Below are 20,831 nucleotides of genomic sequence, written 5' to 3'. Positions count from 1 at the left end.
CACTATTGTAGGTGTGAAAAGCGTGCATTTGTTTGTGTTGTTTTCTGAATCGCTCGATTAAAAATATTGTGTATACCTCAGAGGGCGCTGTCCCACGGGGGTTTTCTTGTCAAAAGACGCTGTACTAGGGACTTCCGCTGTCCATGGTGCTGAAACCCGGTGGAGTTCATTCGGCATCTTCGTTGTGACAAAACTCTCTTGAGATGGTTAAAGACGCTTTGTAGTTTCACTTAGGCTATAGAAGAAGCATTTTCAGTCTTAATTGACATATGGTCCAAACCATGTAGTTCTATGTAGGACACTTGTTGCAAACTTCTAAACATCAACCAACATGCACACCCTGACGTCTCATAAGGATCTTCCCCATGCATGTCCCATCTTTCCCTAACCCGCACCATGGTTTGTAATGTTGTTTTTTCGAGTACAATGTTTTGTTTCGAAATAGCACTCGGTTTTCGTGTAAAAAAAATATCGTAAAGGGTCCAATTATACTCAATCCTGCAATATGAGGCTGAAACGCATGGTGTCAGTGCGCAAGTCGAAGAAGGGTTATGAAATCACTCTATTGGTCATACTTTTGAGTCCTCCCTTTATAGCTGGTTTGGTATTTCGTCGCTAGCAGACTACAGCCGTGAGCTTCGAGGATAAATTGTCATTTGAAACCTTTCAACGCCAACGTATTGTAAGATACCGAGCTGTGTTTATATTTGGGAGTGCAGTGAATAAGATGACGTTGCCGGCAGAGGCGTAGTGAAACTGCTCTGGATTTCTCTTTAACCTTAAAAACATGGAACAAAGAGGATGCGGGGAATGGCGGGAGCGACGGCAGAGGGTAGTTTTCATGGTTGCTATGTTTTTTTTTTGGACCGTGGCATCTGCACAGATAAGATACTCTATCTCTGAAGAGCTTAAGGAAGGAACTGTACTGGGGAATATAGCTAAGGATTTGGGAATAGATCTCAGCACCTTAAAGGAGAGGGGATTTCGAATCGTGTCTGGCTCGACCGAACCCCTTTTCCAGCTAAACCAGAATAACGGCATCTTATACGTGAACCGAAAAATAGACCGAGAGGAGGTGTGTGAACGGAGCAGCGTGTGTTTGATCAACCTGAAAACCGTTCTAGAGAACCCGCTGGAGATCCATTATGTCTCAGTGGAGGTGTTAGATGTTAACGACCATTCTCCCAGCTTTCCCGAGAAAGAGAAACGGTTAGAGATTTCAGAGTCCAGGTTACCGGGGGCGCGATTTCAGCTACAAGCAGCGCGTGACCCAGATGAAGGTCCATTCTCCGTTCAACAATATAAACTGAGTCATAATGACCATTTTCGTTTGGAGGTTAAAGATCGAGGTGAGGACGGTAAAATCCCATTGTTGGTTTTACAGAAGCAGTTAGATAGAGAAGCTGTAAGAAGCCATAAACTCCTCCTCACTGCCATTGATGGTGGAAAACCACCCAGATCTGGAACTCTCGAAATATCAGTGGATGTACTGGATGTTAATGACAATAGTCCTGTGTTCACTAAAGATATATATTCTGTAAGTGTAAATGAAAACGCTCCTTTGGGAACTATGGTCATCAAGGTAAATGCCACCGATTTAGATAGCGGCCAGAATGGGAATGTAATTTACTCATTTGGCAATGACATCAACAGCAAGTTAAGGAAACTTTTTGATGTAGACACCATTACAGGTGAAATAACTGTAAAAGGGCAAATAGATTTTGAGGAAAGGGATAGCTATCTGGTTGACATACAGGCATCAGATCAAGGACAACTTCCTCTGACAATAGACAAAAGCGTAAAAATTAAAATCGTTGACCTCAACGACAACGCACCTGAGATAGAGGTGACATCATTTTCTAAGGCAATTCCCGAAGATTCTAGGCCCGGAACCACGGTGGCACTGATTAGTGTTACTGATTTGGACTCTGGTCTCAATGGGAAAGTTCTCTGCCATGTATTGGAAGACGTACCTTTCACGCTATTGCCATCTCTACATGACAACATGTATTCTGTAGTCACCAAGTCACCTCTGGATAGAGAGAAAGTATTTCAATATGATCTAACAATAGTAGCCACAGACCAAGGCCATCCGCCCCTGTCATCTGTAAAGACTATTAGTGTTGTAGTATCAGATGTGAATGACAACAGTCCAGAGTTTTCACTGAGCCCCTATACTTTCTATGTCACTGAGAATAACCACTCAGGCGCCTCAGTATTTTGTGTGAGTGCATCTGATCGTGACATAGATGAAAACGCACTTATTTCATATCATATTCTTAGAGGCAGTGGCGAGGAGAACAAATGGGCATCTTTCCTCAACATAAATTCAGATAATGGAAACATTTTGGCGCTAAAAAGCTTTGACTTTGAAACATTAAAAACAATTCAATTCCAAGTTGTAGCTACAGACTCTGGAACTCCGTCACTAAGCAGCAACGTCACAGTGAATGTGTTCATTCTGGATCAGAACGACAACGCTCCAGTGATCTTGTATCCAGTCAGCGCTAATGGTTCCGCTGAAGGTGTGGAGGAGATTCCCCGCAATGTGAACGCAGGCCATTTGGTGACTAAAGTGAGAGCCTATGACGCTGATATAGGATATAACGGCTGGTTATTATTTTCACTGCAGGAAGTTACTGACCACAGTCTCTTTGCCTTGGACCGTTATACAGGACAGATAAGGACACTTCGGTCATTCACAGAGACAGACGAGGCTGAGCATAAACTGGTCATACTGGTAAAAGACAATGGGAACGTTTCACTCTCAGCAACAGCTACTGTGATTATCAACGTTGTGGAGCCCAAAGAGGCTTTTGCAGCTTCTGATGTTAAAAGCGCAGTAAAAGACGAGGAGGAGAACAGCGTTACATTTTATTTGATCATAACTTTGATGTCAGTTTCAGCACTTTTTATAATCAGTATCATCGTGTTGATTGTAATGCAGTGCTCCAAAGCCCCAGACTATTCCTCCAAGTATTTACAAGATGTGAATTACGACGGGACACTGTGCCACAGCATCCAGTACCGATCCGGAGACAAACGGTACATGTTAGTTGGACCCAGAATGAGTATAGGTTCTACTATTGTCCCGGGCAGCAATGGGAATACTCTAGTGGTACCCGAACACAGGAGGAGAGCTTCTGGAGAGGTAAGGAGGTCATCAATCTAAAATATATTACAATCTGCTATGGGTGGCCTAATATAGCCTGTTTTGTCCTGTCATGGATGTCTCAACGAGCTGACTGTGTTACGGAGTGGACGGGCCTATGTAATATTTTGGTGACACGGCTGTCATGCTGTAACATGAGACGTAAAGGAGTATAGGACTTTATTTAGTTGGACATGTCACCTGACAGCCCATCTGTTTTCACTTATCAACTCACTTTGGATGTGTAGGCTGGTCTGATCCTATACGGTTAGAGGTGAGCAGGAAAGAGGATGGTTTTCTCAGGTATACATGGTGGTTCCAGTCTGCTTGTTCAGGAGGGTCAGCCTGGGCTTGGTATTGTATTGATACAATGTTGATACTTGTTAATAAAACAAGGGAAAATATCCATGTAATTCATAGATTAGTGAACCCGCTCAGGCCAACATGTGGGCCAAGAACTATTTAGACTATAAGTAGGTAAAATATAATGCTGACTGTAGGTCAGTGGATGGGGCTAACTTCAGCCTCATACTTACAGAGCCGTACGTTGAGCCTTATTTACAGGTCCTCGGTCCACTCATTTCCGTCTTCAGCTTGTGTTGTTGCCTTGAATGGAGCTATTTCAGCAATCAAAGGCTTTTCATAATCCGTATGTGGGGCTACGCCCCCTCAGAAAGAGAGTCTACTGGAGATTTAACGCAGCCTTGAAACCTAGGACACTATCGTATCGGCCCCTTTTCCAGACAGTCAAGTTGTTTTGGTTTCTAACAATGTGACGGTTGTTGTGTTGTTTTAATTAGATGGGTTAGTAGCAGGTCTTATCATGTGGCATGTAACTTCGTAAGACAACGGTGGTGTGTGTGTGCGTGCCCGGGAGTGAATGAGTATGACTGAGCGGACACCTGGGGCCATTGATTTGTGAGGGGCCCTTTATGCCTGCTCCCATCCCCTATAATTCTGTATTCTTTTGTGACAAATGTGTTAGCAGGTAGACCAGAGGGGCCACGTCTCTGATTGGCAGATGAGTGACAACCCCGATTAGAAGCACCTGCTGCCCATCTGTTGTTCTTCACAAATACTGTTTTGAATGAAAGAACATCGTACCTACACACTGAAGAAGGATGTTAAGACAAAACAATCTGTGTACGCTCTCCCGGATGCAGTAAAACATTTAAAACATTGAACAATGAAGTAAACTTTAAGCAACATATTTTGGAGTGTGAACCCACTCCACCTCCTTGTTTGTCTGAATGAGAATGTGTCTGAAGGCCTGCTCTCCGTGGTGGTAACTGATTATGTGGGCCGTGCGCTGCTGAAGCTGTGCCTGTGGCTGGGAGAGAGAGAGCTGCCCGCCTCTGGCGCACTGCTAGCCAGCCGGGTAGGTTGGGGTGGGGGTGCGCTGCTTGGCTTCCCTAGGGAGCTGCCATTCAGTATTTACATGGGGCTTGGAACACAACCAGCGACGAATGTTCCTTCCCTGTTCCCATAGTCTGTGTTCTAATGCAGTGTGGTTGAAATAGTAATGGGCCTTTGTTTTGATTTTCAAAAAATGGCCTCATGCTATTGGCTAACACAGATGTTGTGTCTCATTAGCTATGAGAGTGTGGCTGAACCAGGTCGAGTCTAGGGGATGGTGGTGTTGCCCTAGCAACGCACTGGCAGAATTACCTCTCTGTAGTGGCTGGTTTTCCACAGCATGTCGGTGAGCCTCGCGTGCAGTGCAGCGGTCTCAGCAACGAGAGAGAGGGAAAGGGAGGGAGCAGGTGGAAGAGGAGGGGGAGGGGATGGCTTTTCTATGGCTATGCCTTCTCGCACATTATTTAATGAAAATTGGTTCATGTTTTTGTGAAACCCATGGATTATGTTAGCGCAATCCTCATTGTAAGTTGGTCAACTGATGGTGTCAACAGAGAAGCAATAGTACATGTGAACATACATCAACACGTTGTTAAATATATTGAGTTATGTTCATTTCCCATTTTACTCTACTAGGTCACTTCAGATTTCACACTTTGGTAATTCTACAGGCTAGGAATAGTATGACTGGGGTTAGTTAAAACAGCAGTGCACTGCTAAGTTATTCCTATTCAGTGACACGTATACACATTGATTGAGAGGAGTGTGAAACAATGCAGAAGGTGGACAAAGAGAGATGGTGGGATAGTCAAGGGTGAAGAGAGAGTTAGATATCAGTACTGGAATTACTGATATGGGGGGAAGTCAGAGATGGAGAGACGGAGAGTAGATGGAGATAGAGAGTAGATGGAGAGAGAGATAGAGAGTAGATTTAGAGATAGAGAGAGAGTAGATGGAGAGAGTAGATGTAGAAAGAGAGTAGATTTAGAGAGAGAGAGAGTAGATGGAGAGAGAGAGTAGATTTAGAGATAGAGAGTAGATGGAGAGTAGATTTAGAGATAGAGAGTAGATGGAGATGGAGAGAAAGAGAGTAGATTTAGAGATAGAGAGTAGATGGAGAGAGTAGATGGAGATAGAGAGAGTAGATTTAGAGATAGAGAGTAGATGGAGAGCGAGAGAGATGGAGAGAAGATGGAGAGATAGATAGATGGAGAGTAGATAGAGAGTAGATGGAGAGAGATAGATGGAGAGTAGATGGAGGGATAGATATATGGAGAGTAGATAGAGAAAAGATGGAGAGATAGATATATGGAGAGTAGATGGAGGGATAGATATATGGAGAGTAGATAGAGCGTAGATGGAGAGATAGATATATGGAGAGTAGATAGAGCGTAGATGGAGAGTAGATAGAGAGTAGATGGAGAGATAGATAGATGGAGAGAAGATGGAGAGATAGATAGATGGAGAGTAGATAGAGAGTAGATGGAGGGATAGATATATGGGGAGTAGATATATATATGGAGAGTAGATGGAGAGATAGATATATGGAGAGTAGATAGAGAGAAGATGGAGAGATAGATATATGGAGAGTAGATAGAGAGTAGATGGAGAGATAGATATATGGAGAGTAGATAGAGAGTAGATGGAGAGATATATATATGGAGAGTAGATAGAGAGTAGATGGAGAGATAGATATATGGAGAGTAGATAGAGAGTAGATGGAGAGTAGATAGAGAGTAGATGGAGAGATATATATATATGGAGAGTAGATAGAGAGTCGATGGAGAGATAGATATATGGAGAGTAGATAGAGTAGATGGAGAGATAGATAGATGGAGAGTAGATAGAGCGTAGATTGAGAGATAGATATATAGAGAGTAGATGGAGAGATAGATATATGGAGAGTAGATAGAGAGCTGATGGAAAGATAGATATATGGAGAGTAGATAGGTAGATGGAGAGTAGAAGGAGAGATAGATATATGGAGTGTAGATAGAGAGTAGATGGAGAGATAGATATATGGAGAGTAGATAGAGAGTAGATGGAGAGATAGATAGATGGAGAGTAGATAGAGAGTAGATTGAGAGATAGATATATAGAGAGTAGATAGAGAGTAGATGGAGAGATAGATATATAGAGAGTAGATGGAGAGATAGATATATGGAGAGTAGATAGAGAGTAGATGGAGAGATAGATATATGGAGAGTAGATAGAGAGTAGATGGAGAGATAGGTAGATGGAGAGTAGAAGGAGAATAGAAAAGCAGTAGTGCTCCATTAAAATGTGTCAGTCTCTGTGTGTTTCAGTGCGTGCACAGGGGCAATGCCAAGCGTGCTTGGACAGTATGTGTCTCATTAAGCCAACAAGTGATGTCATGATAGAGAGTAGATTTAGAGATAGAGAGAGAGTAGATGGAGATAGAGAGAGTAGATGGAGAGAGAGTAGATGTAGAAAGAGAGTAGATTTAGAGATAGAGAGTAGATGGAGAGAGAGAGATAGAGAGTAGATTTAGAGATAGAGAGAGAGTAGATGGAGAGAGAGATAGAGAGTAGATTTAGCGTGCTTGGACAGTATGTGTCTCATTAAGCCAATAAGTGATGTCATGATAGAGAGTAGATTTAGAGATAGAGAGAGAGTAGATGGAGAGAGAGTAGATGTAGAAAGAGAGTGCTTGTGTCTCATTAAGCCAACAAGTGATGTCATGACTTCAGTGGGTCACATTGGTGTTCTCTGCAGGCCCTCTTGACACACAGCGTGAATATACATGGTTTCACTGGGCCACATTTGCTCCCTTCATCCGTAGTCTGTGTGGTGTAGGTATTCGGGGTCTATCGTTGCGTGTACATTTACCTATTGGGACTGTGGTTGGCAAGGTCATCTTTAGAACAGAAGGCTGTGCTTGTGAAAATATGCAAGCAATCGTACTAAATTCACAACTGTATGTGTCTGAGTGTGTAACCTCTTTCATCATAGCACCGTTTGTTCTTCCATCATAGTGTTTGTTGCATTTTCCGGGTGTGGTTTATCTTTGCTATAGTGGCTATTTGTGTGTGCTTGGTTAGTCTGTGTAATTGTGTTAGCTTGCCAAGTGTCTGAGATCAGAACTGCTCACACTGTAATGCACCTTTGTGGTCTGATGTGTCAGACAGTGTGTCAGTTGTCTTTAGTAATTGTGTGAGAGGGTTCTCTCTGTCAGTGTGTCTTCAGTGCCACAGGGAGACTGCAGACAGGCATAAGTATTACAATCAGCCACTAAAGCTTTTAAGCAGTGTTGTACCCAATTCCAACAGGAGGAGAATGGGCCTAATTTTAGATGGCTGCACACACACCGTCTTCTTTCACCCCAAGTCCACTTCCTTTTCTATTCCCTTCTCTTTCTTTCTCTCTCTCTCTCTCTCTTTCTCTCTCTCTCTCTCTCTCTCTCTCTCTCTCTCTCTCTCTCTCTGTCTCTCTCTCTCTCTCTCTCTCTCTCTCTCTCTCTCTCTCTCTCTCTCTCTCTCTCTCTCTCTCTCTCTCTCAGCGCTGGTCTTTTGCTTAATCTCTGTTTAAATTTTACCCAGAATCCTCTGTCTTTGTCCTCATTTGTGTTCCCTGCACTCGGTTCTCCTCTGTTTCACCTCCCCTTTCAACCCCTTCTTTACCTTTCCCTTTCTCTCTAACTCCCTTTTTTTGTGTTCCTGCTGCTTCGTCTTTGGTATTCTATAGTTTTCACACAATGGCCTATCCCTTTTGCTCAGCTCCCTCCACTCTTTTCTGTACGTTAAACCCTCTCCTATTTTCTCTACTTTCCCTGCATCCCTTAACCATCTTTTCTCCCCCTTCCTGTCCCCTTCCCCTCTCTTCCTGTCTTCCACCTCTCCCTTTCTCCTCTCCCTCTCTACCACTGTCTTCCTGTCCCCTACCCCTCTCTTCCTGTCTACCACCTCTCCCTTTCTCCTCTCCCTCGCTACCACTGTCTTCCTGTCCTCTTCCCCTCTCTTCCTGTCTACCACCTCTCCCTTTCTCCTCTCCCTCTCTACCACTGTCTTCCTGTCCCCTACCCCTCTCTTCCTGTCTACCACCTCTCCCTTTCTCCTCTCCCTCGCTACCACTGTCTTCCTGTCCCCTTCCCCTCTCTTCCTGTCTACCACCTCTCCCTTTCTCCTCTCCCTCTCTACCACTGTCTTCCTGTCTTCCACCTCTCCCTTTCTCCTCTCCCTCTCTACCAGTCTTTCTGTCCTCTTTCTCTCCCTTTCTCCTCTCCCTCTCTACCACTGTCTTTCTGTCCTCTTTCTCTCCCTTTCTCCTCTCCCTCTCTACCACTGTCTTTCTGTCCTCTTTCTCTCCCTTTCTCCTCTCCCTCTCTACCACTGTCTTTCTGTCCTCTTTCTCTCCATCTCTCCTCACACTCCTTCTCCATTTACTGTTCCTCTCCCTCCCTCCACAGCCTCTCTCTCTCTCTCTCTCTCTCTCTCTCTCTCTCTCTCTCTCTCTCTCTCTCTCTCTCTCTCTCTCTCTGCCATCCCTGTGGGGTTGTGCTTGTGGCTGTGAATGGGGATGTTGCTCTGTATGTGGTTGAAGCTGCTGTGTGTCAGGAAGGCACACGTTCTGTGCTGCTCTTTGTAGGACACAGCGCCACTCACATCCAGGTCAGAGCTGTGAGGGTAATCTAATTTACACACACAAACACACACACACACACACACACACACACACACACACACACACACACACACACACACACACACACACACACACACACACACACACACACACACACACACACACACACACACACACACAGCCACCCAGAGCAGTGTACGACAAAAACACTCCTGTCCTGTGTTGTTCACAGAGGCACACACACACTCACAAATGCATTACAATGATTAGGTTCATCCAATTTATACACAAGCACTCACACTAGGTACACACACACACACACACACACACACACACACACACACACACACACACACACACACACACACACACACACACACACACACACACACACACTCACACACACTCACCAGCGTCACTCCCTCAGCTGTTCAGTCATTCTGCGCGTCACCAGTGAACCAATCTAAATAAAGACAGACCCTCTGAGACAACCCACTGCCTCACACACACAGAGAGACAGAGGGGAGGTTACGCAACAACCCTAACGCCAAATTAAGACACATCCCGCCAAAAAATCAAAGAAAAGATTGATTGCCCCTGTCTCCCCCTTGCCTCCCCCTGATCCTCTGGGACAGATTATGGGAAGGTCTGAGTGTATCTGAGGAGCTGCCAGGTACTGGAATCAGGACTGCTTATTCCACCCTGTCCTTCTCACGTATCAGGGGATTTTGCACAGAGTGCCTCTGCAAGATGTTCATCTCATCTGCTGTGGCATCGTCCTCTGTTTTCTATGTCCTTCTTCTCTCTTCAGCATCCTTCAATCTGTCTACTGCTGTGTCTGTCTCTCCTCCCCATCTCTGTCTCTGTCTGTCACAGTCTGTTGAGCTCATTAGTAAGCGCACAAAGTCCCAGTTTATTTAACGAGGTGTTTTCACCACCGTTAGTAACATAAGACCTATCTCGGTGTGGCTGTGGTGCTATAGGGAAAACTTTGCATGTGGTTTGGTAATGGCACTGTGCGTGTGTCTGGACCAGTGTTCTCTAAAATCTTCTTCAGCACTGGGCAAATTTCAGGTCTGCTGAGTGCAAACTTGAACATTGTGAAAATTCTGTGCAACTTCCGGCGCGTGTTCACTGTTAACACTGGCTGTACCCACTGGCTGTACCCACTGGCTGTACCCACTGAACCAGAGAGGTGCGGAGGGGGTCTGCCTTAATCCACGTCATCAGCGCCCTGGGAGCAGTTGTTGTTTCGGATTAACTGCCTTGCTCAAAGGCAGAGAGGCAGATTTTTCAACCTTGTCAGCTTGGGGATTCAAACCAGCGACCTTTTGGTTTCTGGCCCAATGCTCTTAACCTCTAAAGAATTGAGTGAAGTTCAGTCTTGTGTCTGTGTAGGCATGGTATTTATTTTAGCGCAGCGGTCCCGTGGGGGAGGGGGGGGGGGACGTTAGTGTGGAGTCTGGAGTTAGGCCAGGCACAGAGAGAACAGGGAGTTCTGAGGGTGCCCTGGCTGGTACTGTGAGAGTCAGCACATCATGGTCCTATCCAGGTGATGTGGGCAACAGTGGATCAGCAGGCTGTATTAGTGTTAACGTCAGCAGACCTAGATGGAAACTGCGGCAGAGCTAGGTGTTGGCCCACAGACCCCGTGTGTGTGTTGTTCCCTACCGCGGTCATGGGGGACTAGTATTATCTCTAGGCATTCATCTTCACTGTGAACACAGAGCGAGTACAGCTGGATGTCACTCAATATGTGAGGACTGCTGAACAATTAATCAGATGGCCATGCAGACAATTTGCATTGACCCCCCTTTGTTTTTACACTGCTGCTACTTGCTGCTTATTATCTATGTAAAAATGACCTTGACTAACCTGCACCCCCGCACATTGACTTGGTACTGGAACCCCCTGTATATAGCCTCGTTGTTATTTTATTGTGTGACTTTAATTTATGTAGATTTATGTAGACACTGTTGGTTAAGGGCTTGTAAGTAAGCATTTCATGATAAGGTCTACTACACCTGTTATGTTCGGCGAATGTGACAAATACAATTTGATTTGATTAGAACATTTGATTTGACTTGCATTGACACTGTATTGGCACTGACTCAACACGGAAGAGCATTAAACGCTAAGTATAAATAACGGAGTTGGTTTATTATCATTGTTGGTTCATTATCTCAGTGATTACAGTAGGCCAGGGGATCCATTAAGCTGTTTTTATGCCATGTCCTTTGCTTTGGTTCAGAGTGGGTAGGTCGCATCCAGTTAGTTCTGGTTCTATCTGGCATGGTTGGTTCTGCTGTGAAGGGTCATGTCAGTTCTGGTTGTGTCCCAGTCCAGTGAGCCCTGACCCTGTTTTCTCTCTGCAGTTAGCCTACAGCCAGAGGATAGGTCTACTCTGTAGGTTATTTTCGCTCTGACTCTGCTCTCTTTCTCTATCCCCCTCTCTCAAACTTCCTCTCTCTCTCTCTCTCTCTTTCTCTCTCTCTCTCAATTCAATTCAATTTTTTTTTTCAATTCAAGGGCTTTATTGGCATGGGAAACATGTGTTAACATTGCCAAAGCAAGTGAGATAGACAGCATACAAAGTGAATATATAAATTGAAAAACAACAAAAATTAACAGTAAACATTACACATACAGAGGTTTCAAAACAGTAAAGACATTACAAATGTCATATTATATATATATACAGTGTTTTAATAATGTACAAATGGTTAAAGGACACAAGATAAAATAAATAAGCATAAATATGGGTTGTATTTACAATGGTGTTTGTTCTTCACTGGTTGCCCTTTTCTCGTGGCAACAGGTCACAAATCTTGCTGCTGTGATGGCACACTGTGGAATTTCACCCAGTAGATATGGGAGTTTTTCAAAATTGGATTTGTTTTCGAATTCTTTGTGGATCTGTGCAATCTGAGGGAAATATGTCTCTCTAATATGGTCATACATTGGGCAGGAGGTTAGGAAGTGCAGCTCAGTTTCCACCTCATTTTGTGGGCAGTGAGCACATAGCCTGTCTTCTCTTGAGAGCCATGTCTGCCTACGGCGGCCTTTCTCAATAGCAAGGCTATGCTCACTGAGTCTGTACATAGTCAAAGCTTTCCTTTATTTTGGGTCAGTCACAGTGGTCAGGTATTCTGCCGCTGTGTACTCTCTGTGTAGGGCCAAATAGCATTCTAGTTTGCTCTGTTTTTTTGTTAATTCTTTCCAATGTGTTAAGTAATTATCTTTTTGTTTTCTCATGATTTGGTTGGGTCTAATTGTGCTGTTGTCCTGGGGCTCTGTAGGCTGTGTTTGTGTTTGTGAACAGAGCCCCAGGACCAGCTTGCTTAGGGGACTCTTCTCCAGGTTCATCTCTCTGTAGGTGATGGCTTTGTTATGGAAGGTTTGTGAATCGCTTCCTTTTAGGTGGTTGTAGAATTTAACGGCTCTTTTCTGGATTTTGATAATTAGTGGGTATCGGCCTAATTCTGCTCTGCATGCATTATTTGGTGTTCTACGTTATACACGGAGGATATTTTTGCAGTATTCTGCGTGCAGAGTCTCAATTTGGTGTTTGTCCCATTTTGTGAAGTCTTGGTTGGTGAGCGGACCCCAGACCTCACAACCATAAAGGGCAATGGGCTCTATGACTGATTCAAGTATTTTTAGCCAAATCCTAATTGGTATGTTGAAATTTATGTTTCTTTTGATGGCATAGAATGCCCTTCTTGCCATGTCTCTCAGATCGTTCACAGCTTTGTGGAAGTTACCTGTGGCGCTGATGTTTAGGCCAAGGTATGTATAGTTTTTTGTGTGCTCTAGGGCAACAGTGTCTAGATGGAATTTGTATTTGTGGTCCTGGTGACTGGACCTTTTTTGGAACACCATTATTTTGGTCTTACTGAGATTTACTGTCAGGGCCCAGGTCTGACAGAATCTGTGCATAAGATCTAGGTGCTGCTGTAGGCCCTCCTTGGTTGGTGACAGAAGCACCAGATCATCAGCAAACAGCAGACATTTGACTTCGGATTCTAGCAGGGGGAGGCCGGGTGCTGCAGACTTTTCTAGTGCCAGCGCCAATTTGTTGATATATATGTTGAAGAGGGTGGGGCTTAAGCTGCATCCCTGTCTAACCCCACGACCCTGTGTGAAGAAATGTGTGTGTTTTTTGCCAATTTTAACCGCACACTTGTTGTTTGTGTACATGGATTTTATAATGTCGTATGTTTTACCCCAACACCACTTTCCGTCAGTTTGTATAACAGACCCTCATGCCAGATTGAGTCGAAGGCTTTATTGAAATCAACAAAGCATGAGAAGACTTTGCCTTTGTTTTTGGTTTGTTTGGTTGTCAATTAGGGTGTGCAGGGTGAATACATGGTCTGTTGTACGGTAATTTGGTAAAAAGCCAATTTGACATTTGCTCAGTACATTGTTTTCATTGAGGAAATGTACGAGTCTGCTGTTAATAATAATGCAGAGGATTTTCCCAAGGTTACTGTTGACACATATTCCACGGCAGTTATTGGGGTCAAATTTGTCTCCACTTTTGTGGATTGGGGTGATCAGTCCTTGGCTCCAAATATTGGGGAAGATGCCATGATGTTAAAGAGTTTTAGTATAGCCAATTGGAATTTGTTGTCTGTATATTTGATCATTTCATTGAGGATACCATCAACACCACAGGCCTTTTTGGGTTGGAGGGTTTTTATTTTGTCCTGTAACTCATTCAATGTAATTGGAGAATCCAGTGGGTTCTGGTAGTCTTTAATAGTTGATTCTAAGATCTGTATTTGATCATGTATATGTTTTTGCTCTTTATTCTTTGTTATAGAGCCAAAAAGATTGGAGAAGTGGTTTACCCATACATCTCCATTTTGGATAGATAATTCTTCGTATTGTTGTTTGTTTAGTGTTTTCCAATTTTCCCAGAAGTGGTTAGAGTCTATGGATTCTTCAATTGCATTGAGCTGATTTCTGACATGCTGTTCCTTCTTTTTCCGTAGTGTATTTCTGTATTGTTTTAGTGATTCACCATAGTGAAGGCGTAGACTCAGGTTTTCCGGGTCTCTATGTTTTTGGTTGGACAGGTTTCTCAATTTCTTTCTTAGATTTTTGCATTCTTCATCAAACCATTTGTCATTATTGTTAATTTTCTTCGGTTTTCTATTTGAGATTTTTAGATTTGATAGGGAAGCTGAGAGGTCAAATATACTGTTAAGATTTTCTACTGCCAAGTTTACACCTTCACTATTACAGTGGAACGTTTTACCCAGGAAATTGTCTAAAAGGGATTGAATTTGTTGTTGCCTAATTGTTTTTTGGTAGGTTTCCAAACTGCATTCCTTCCATCTATAGCATTTCTTAATGTTACTCAGTTCCTTTGGCTTTGATGCCTCATGATTGAGTATTGCTCTGTTTAAGTAGACTGTGATTTTGCTGTGGTCTGAAAGGGGTGTCAGTGGGCTGACTGTGAACGCTCTCTCTCTCTCTCTCTCTTCCTCTGTCCCTCTTTCCAATCTATATATCTTCCTTCCCCCCCCCCCCCCCCCCTCTCTCTCTCTCTCTCTCTCTCTTCCTCTGTCCCTCTTTGCAATCTATATATCTTCCTTTCTCTCATTTTCTCACGGTATCATTATGTCTGGATCTCTCTTGCTCTCATTTCTCTTGTTAATCAGTATATTGCCTGTTTCTCTCTCCTTTCATCCATTCCACTGACCTTCTGATCCCCTCCAGGTCTTTTCTCTCTGACTCTGTCCCTCTGATCTCTATCTCTTTCTCTACACCCATCTCTCTCTCTCTCTCTCTCTCTCTCTCTCTCTCTCTCTCTCTCTCTCTCTAACTCTCTCTCTCTCTCTCTCTCTCTCTCTCTCTCTCTCTCTCTCTCTCAAATCACCTTCGAATCTTCTTAGGTATGATGGTACAAGCTTGGCACAGCTGTTTCTCCCATTCTTCTCTGCAGATCCTCTCAAGCTCTGTCAGTCTGGATGGGGAGCATCGCCACATAACTATTTTCAGGTCTCTCCAGAGATTTTAAATCGGGTTCAAGTCCGGGCTCTGGCTGGGCCACTCAAGGACATTCAGAGACTTGTCCCGAAGCCACTCCTGTGTTGTCTTGGCTGTGTGCATAGGGTCATTGTCCTGTTGGAAGGTGAATCTTTGCCCCAGTCTGAGATCCTTAGCACTCTGGATCAGGTTTTCCTCAATGATCTCCCTGTACTTTGCTCCGTTCATCTTTCCTTCAATCCTGACTAGTCTCCCAGTCCCTGCCGCTGAAAAACATCCCCACAGCATGATGCTTCCACCACCATGCTTCACCGTAGGGATGGTGCCAGGTTTCCTCCAGATGTGACACTTGGCATTCAAGACAAAGAGATCAATCTTAATTTCATCAGATCAGAGAATCTTGTTTATCATGGTCTGACAGTCCTTTAGGTGCCTTTTGTCAAACTCCAAGCGGGCTGTCATGTGCCTTTTACTCAGGAGTGGCATCCGTCTGGCCACTCTACCATGAAGGTCTGATTGGTGGAGTTGTCCTTCTGGGAGGTTCTCCCATCTCCACACATGAACTCTGGAGCTCTGTCAGAGTGATCATTGGGTTCTTGGTCACCTCCCTGACCGAGGCTCTTCTCCCCTGATTGTTCAGTTTGACCAGCTCTAGGAAGAGTCTTGTTGGTTCCAAACGTATTCCACTAAAGAATGATGGAGGTCACTGTTCTTGGTGACCTTCAATGCTGCAGACATTTTTTGGTACCCTTCCCCAGATCTGTGCCTCAACATAATCTTGGCTCGGAGCTTTATGGACAATTCCTTTGACCTCATGGCTTGGTTTTTGCTCTGACATGCACTGTCAACTGTGGGACCTTATATAGACAGGTGTGTGCCTTTCCAAATAATGTCCAACCAATGTAATTTACCACGGGTGGACTCCAATCAAGTTGTAGAATTTCAAGTCTCATAGCAAAGGGTCTGAATACTTATGTAAATAAGGTATAAAAAAAAAAAGTATATATGTGCAAAAATGTATAAAAACCTGTTTTTGCTTTGTCAGCTGTTTCAACTTTGAAAAGCTAATCAAATGGCTACCCGGACTATGCATTGTGTCCCGCCACCCCCCCTCCTTAACTTATCTATTGTTTACCTAATATTTATTATTTACTTAAAAACTGCATTGATGGTTAAGGGCTTGTAAGTAAGCATTTCACTGTAAGGTCTACTACACCTTTTGTATTCGGCGCACGTGGAAAATAAACTTTGATTTGATTATGGGGTACTGTGTGTAGATTCATGAGTTTTTCTTTTATTGAATCCATTTTAGAATAAGGCTGTAACGTAACAAAATGTGGAAAAAGTCAAGGGGTCTGAATCCTTTCTGAATGCACTGTACAGTTTCACATGCACAACATAAGGTTTTCTGAATCAGCTGTCTATTTTGAGCTCTTAAGGGGGAGGAATGTCAGTGTGGATACACAGTATCAGCCTTTACATGGTCTATACTCTTATCTTACAGTTTCAAATTCTCTTATCTTAGAGTAGTCTATACTCTTACCTTACAGTAGTCTATACTCTTATCTTACAGTAGTCTATACTCTTGTCTTACAGTTTCAAATTCTCTTATCTTGCTGTAGTCTATACCCTTATCTTACAGTAGTCTATACTCTTATCTTACTGTAGTAGTCTATACTCTTATCTTACAGTAGTCTATAGTCTTATCTTACAGTTTCAAATTCTCTTATCTTACAGTAGTCTATACTCTCATCTTACCGTAGTCTATACTCTTATCTTACAGTAGCAAGTACTCTTATCTTACAGTAGTCTATACTCTTATCTTACAGTAGTCTATACTCTTATATTACAGTTTCAAATTCTCTTATCTTACCGTAGTCTATACTCTTATCTTACAGTAGTCTATACTCTTATATTACAGTTTCAAATTCTCTTATCTTACCGTAGTCTATACTCTTATCTTACAGTAGTCTATGCTCTTTTCTTACAGTAGTCTATACTCTTATCTTACAGTTTCAAATGATCTTATCTTACAGTAGTCTATACTCTTACAGTGGTCTATACTCTTATCTTGCAGTAGTCTATACTCTTACAGTAGTCTATACTCTTATAGTAGTCTATACTCTTTTCTTACTGTAGTCTATACACTTATCTTACAGTATTCTATACTCTTTTCCTACTGTAGTCTATACTCTTATCTTACTGTAGTCTATACTCTTATCTTACTGTAGTCTATACTCTTACAGTAGTCTATACTCTTATAGTAGTCTATACTTTTTTCTTACTGTAGTCTATACACTTATCTTACTGTATGCTATACTCTTTTCCTACTGTAGTCTATACTCTTATCTTACAGTAGTCTATACTCTTATCTTACTGTAGTCTATACTCTTATCTTACAGTAGTCTATACTCTTATCTTACAGTGTCTGTACTCTTATCTTACAGTAGTCTATACTCTTATCTTACTGTCGTCTATACTCTTATCTTACTGCTAGAGGTCACTAGGAGGTCATCCAAGTCACTGAGCCAGAAAAGCCACACAGTATAGAGTTATACGACCTAAACACATTTGTTGAACGTCCACTTGCAGAATGATGGCTGAAGAAAAGGAATATTTCGATGTTACTGTGACCTTTCATTCAAGATTGTACAAATGTTTGTGCCACATTGCAAAATGTTTTCCGCATGTTGAACTCAGCCCTGTTAAGCTGCCTGTCCACACACACTGTAACGACGCCCACTGCAGGCTGACTAGATGTAAGACGCCTACACTTGAATGTGGCCACAGTTGCTGATTGACACTTCACTGACGAATCCATTTAATGTTGACGTTTATCCACCGATAGAAGACTGAATGGAAAGTGTTTTTCTGGCTGTTGGAGATAGCAGAGCAGAGTCACCAACTGCAGGGTTTTGATTCCCCTGTGGCCATTTAGGCTACATACACAGGCCTACACACGCACACACACACACACACACACACACACACACACACACCATTGGTTAATGCATGCGTCTTGACCTGTGTATTTCCATTCATATGTGAATAGGCCAGGTCTCAGAAGACCACTGTTCTCTCTCTTCCCTGTACATATGTTTACAACTCTATATCCACAGGTTAATGGGATGACGATGCTCCCGTGTTTGCTGCTTTTATCTAACTGTGTCTTTTTAAGGGTTCCAGCCTTGATGGAAATCTCTCTTTGATACATTTTGAGCCCTGCTTTCCTGGAAATAACTGCCCACGATTGAGAGTACTTGAGGCCTGGGCAGTGAGTGACTCATCTAGCCCACATGTAGTTTTTTTATGTCCCTCTCTGTTTCTGTCTGTGGGCTGTTTATTTTTAGGGAGACCATCTGCCATAAAGAAGATTTTTCAGAGATTTGGGCATTGTGGGTAATAACTGCATTATAATAGCTTAACGTCAGTGAGACAACCATCTGCACAGCGAGACAGACCTGCTCAAGCTTTGCCTGTCAAACCTATTTATCCACCCTTCTTTCCTGTGTGTGTGTTTGTGTGTGTGTGTGTGTGTGTTGTTCCTCTGCCTCTGTCAGTCAATGCTCTCCTCTACTCTCTTTCCCACCATCTTATCTAGTGGGCGTCCTGTATGAATTAACAGTGGGATGTCGGTGTAATGGAGGAGCATTACGCTATGAGACTAAATGACTCAGACAGCCTTCTCTCTCTTCTCCCCATCTATCCCCCTCTCCCTCCTTCTCTCCCCCTCTCCCTCCATCTCTCCCCCCTCTCCTTCCATCTCTCCCCCCTCTCCTTCCATCTCTCCCCTCTCCTTCCATCTCTCCCCCCTCCCTCAATTTCTCCCCCTCCCTTCTTCTCCCCCCTCTCCTTCCATCTCTCCCTCCATCTCTCCCTCCTCTCCCTCCTTCTCTCCCCCCTCTCCCTCCATCTCTCTCCCCTCTCCCTCCTTCTCTCCCCCCTCTCCTTCCATCTCTCCCCCCTCTCCCTCCATCTCTCCCCCTTTCCCTCCATCTCTCCCCCTTTCCCTCCATCTCTCCCCCCTCTCTCTCCATCACTTTCCCCCCTCTCTGTCCATGACACTCCCCTTTCCCTAATTCTCTCAACCCTCCCTCCTTCTCTCCCCCTTCTCGCATCCCTCCCTCCTTCTCTCCTCCTCTCCCCTTCTCCCTCCTTCTCCCCCTTCTCCCACCTTCCCCCATCTCCCTAATTTTCTCCCCCTCTCCTTCCTTCTCTTCCCCTCTACCTCTCCCTTCTTCTCTCCCCCTCTCCCTCCTTCTCTCCCCCTCAACCTCCTACTCTCTCCCCCTCCCTACTTCTCTCCTCTCCAAGATTATCTCCCCCTCTCCCCCCTCCTCTCCATCCTTCTCTCCCTCTTTCTCTCCTTCTCTCCCCCATCTCCCTTATTCTAACAGCCACTCTGTTTCTTAGCTATTTCCCACTTGCTCTCTCCTTAGTTTCTGCTTCTTACTTTCTCTCACTCCATCTTCCCTTCTCTCTCACAAAGAGCTGATCTTGCTATCTCCACCTCCTCCCACACATCCTGTTTCTCCCTCAATCCTTCTCTCTCTCTTATGCCCCCCTCTGTCTCCTAGTGTGAGTGCAGTCTGATGTAAAATGGCTGACACCTTTCTCCTTCTCTCTCTCCCTGTGTCTGCTCCATTGGTTCCTCCTCTCCTATATTCTCTCCTTTTCTGTTTCATTGTCCTCCTTTAATTTAGTCCCCCACTATCTGCTCTCATTTCTGTCCCTTTTCCTTTCCTTTTATTTTCTTATCTTTCTTGTCATTTCCTTTCCTCTTTCCTGCCAAGTCTCAGTCAGTCTGTCTCTTTGTCTGTAGGGACAGTCTTCACCCCATCCTCACTTTTCCAAATCTATATTCCTGTCAGTCTGTCTGTTTGTCTATGGTGGGAGTTCCCCTCTCCTCCCTTCTACCCAGTCTCATTCTCTGTTCCTCTTTGGGGACAGTCCTCTCCTCTCCTCACCCCATCCTCTCTTCTTTCTGTGGGGACAGTCCTCTCTTCTCCATACCCCATCCTCTCTTCTCTCAGTGGGGACAGTCTTCTCCTCTCCTCACCCCATCATCTCTTCTCTGTGGGGACAGTCCTCTCTTCTCCACACACCATCCTCTCTTCTCTCAGTGGGGACAGTCCTCTCTTCTCCACACACCATCCTCTCTTCTCTCAGTGGGGACAGTCCTCTCTTCTCCACACCCCATCCTCTCTTCTCTCAGTGGGGACAGTCCTCTCTTCTCCTCACCCCAACCTCTCTTCTCTCAGTGGGGACAGTCCTCTCCTCTCCTCACCCCATCCTCTCTTCTCTCAGTGGGGACAGTCCTCTCCTCTCCTCACCCCATCCTCTCCTCTCACAGTGGGGACAGTCCTCTCCTCACCCCATCCTCTGTTCTCTCTGTGGAGAATGAAGCTATCATCAGCAGTGCCTTTCACCTGTGCGTGGCTGCGACAGTGACAGTGAGAGGGAAAGGGCTACCTTTCACCGTCTCTGTAGCCTCAAGCACTGAGACTAAAATATTGTACTGTATCTGTGTGGTGAAATTTTGGGACTCTTTGTGTCATTCTGATTCAGTTTTAACTGAGTTGTAGTTGATTGCTTTTGACCGTGTGGTAGTATTCATCATGTGATTCTGAGTCGGCCCATGTGACAATACTTTGTTTGAGAGGGTTCAGAATGTGTATTTTTGACTCTGTGGTCAGTGACAGTGTGACTCTGATATTGTGTG

At 44.1% G+C, this 20,831-nt stretch overlaps 1 protein-coding gene across 4 annotated transcripts in view; it reads left to right on the top strand.

Moving 5' to 3' along the window:
- LOC110504859 (protocadherin alpha-C2) overlaps positions 1-20,831 on the top strand; it is a 187,298-nt gene that overhangs the window by 33,776 nt on the left and 132,691 nt on the right. For 2 of the 4 annotated variants that reach the window (XM_036969653.1, XM_036969642.1), the window contains exon 1: positions 605-3,151. The exons of the other annotated variants lie outside the window; for them this stretch is intronic. In XM_036969653.1, coding sequence (XP_036825548.1) covers positions 788-3,151 — 2,364 coding nt within the window. In that variant the 5' untranslated portion in view covers positions 605-787. Of the gene's footprint in view, positions 1-604; positions 3,152-20,831 lie in introns of those variants that run through there. 4 annotated transcript variants of the gene reach the window in all.

The sequence above is a fragment of the Oncorhynchus mykiss genome, chromosome 31 (genome assembly GCF_013265735.2).
Source record: "Oncorhynchus mykiss isolate Arlee chromosome 31, USDA_OmykA_1.1, whole genome shotgun sequence".
Classification (NCBI taxonomy): Eukaryota; Metazoa; Chordata; class Actinopteri; order Salmoniformes; family Salmonidae; genus Oncorhynchus; species Oncorhynchus mykiss.
The sequence above is the reverse complement of the archived record's forward strand: the minus strand, read 5'-3'. Positions and strand labels throughout refer to the sequence as shown.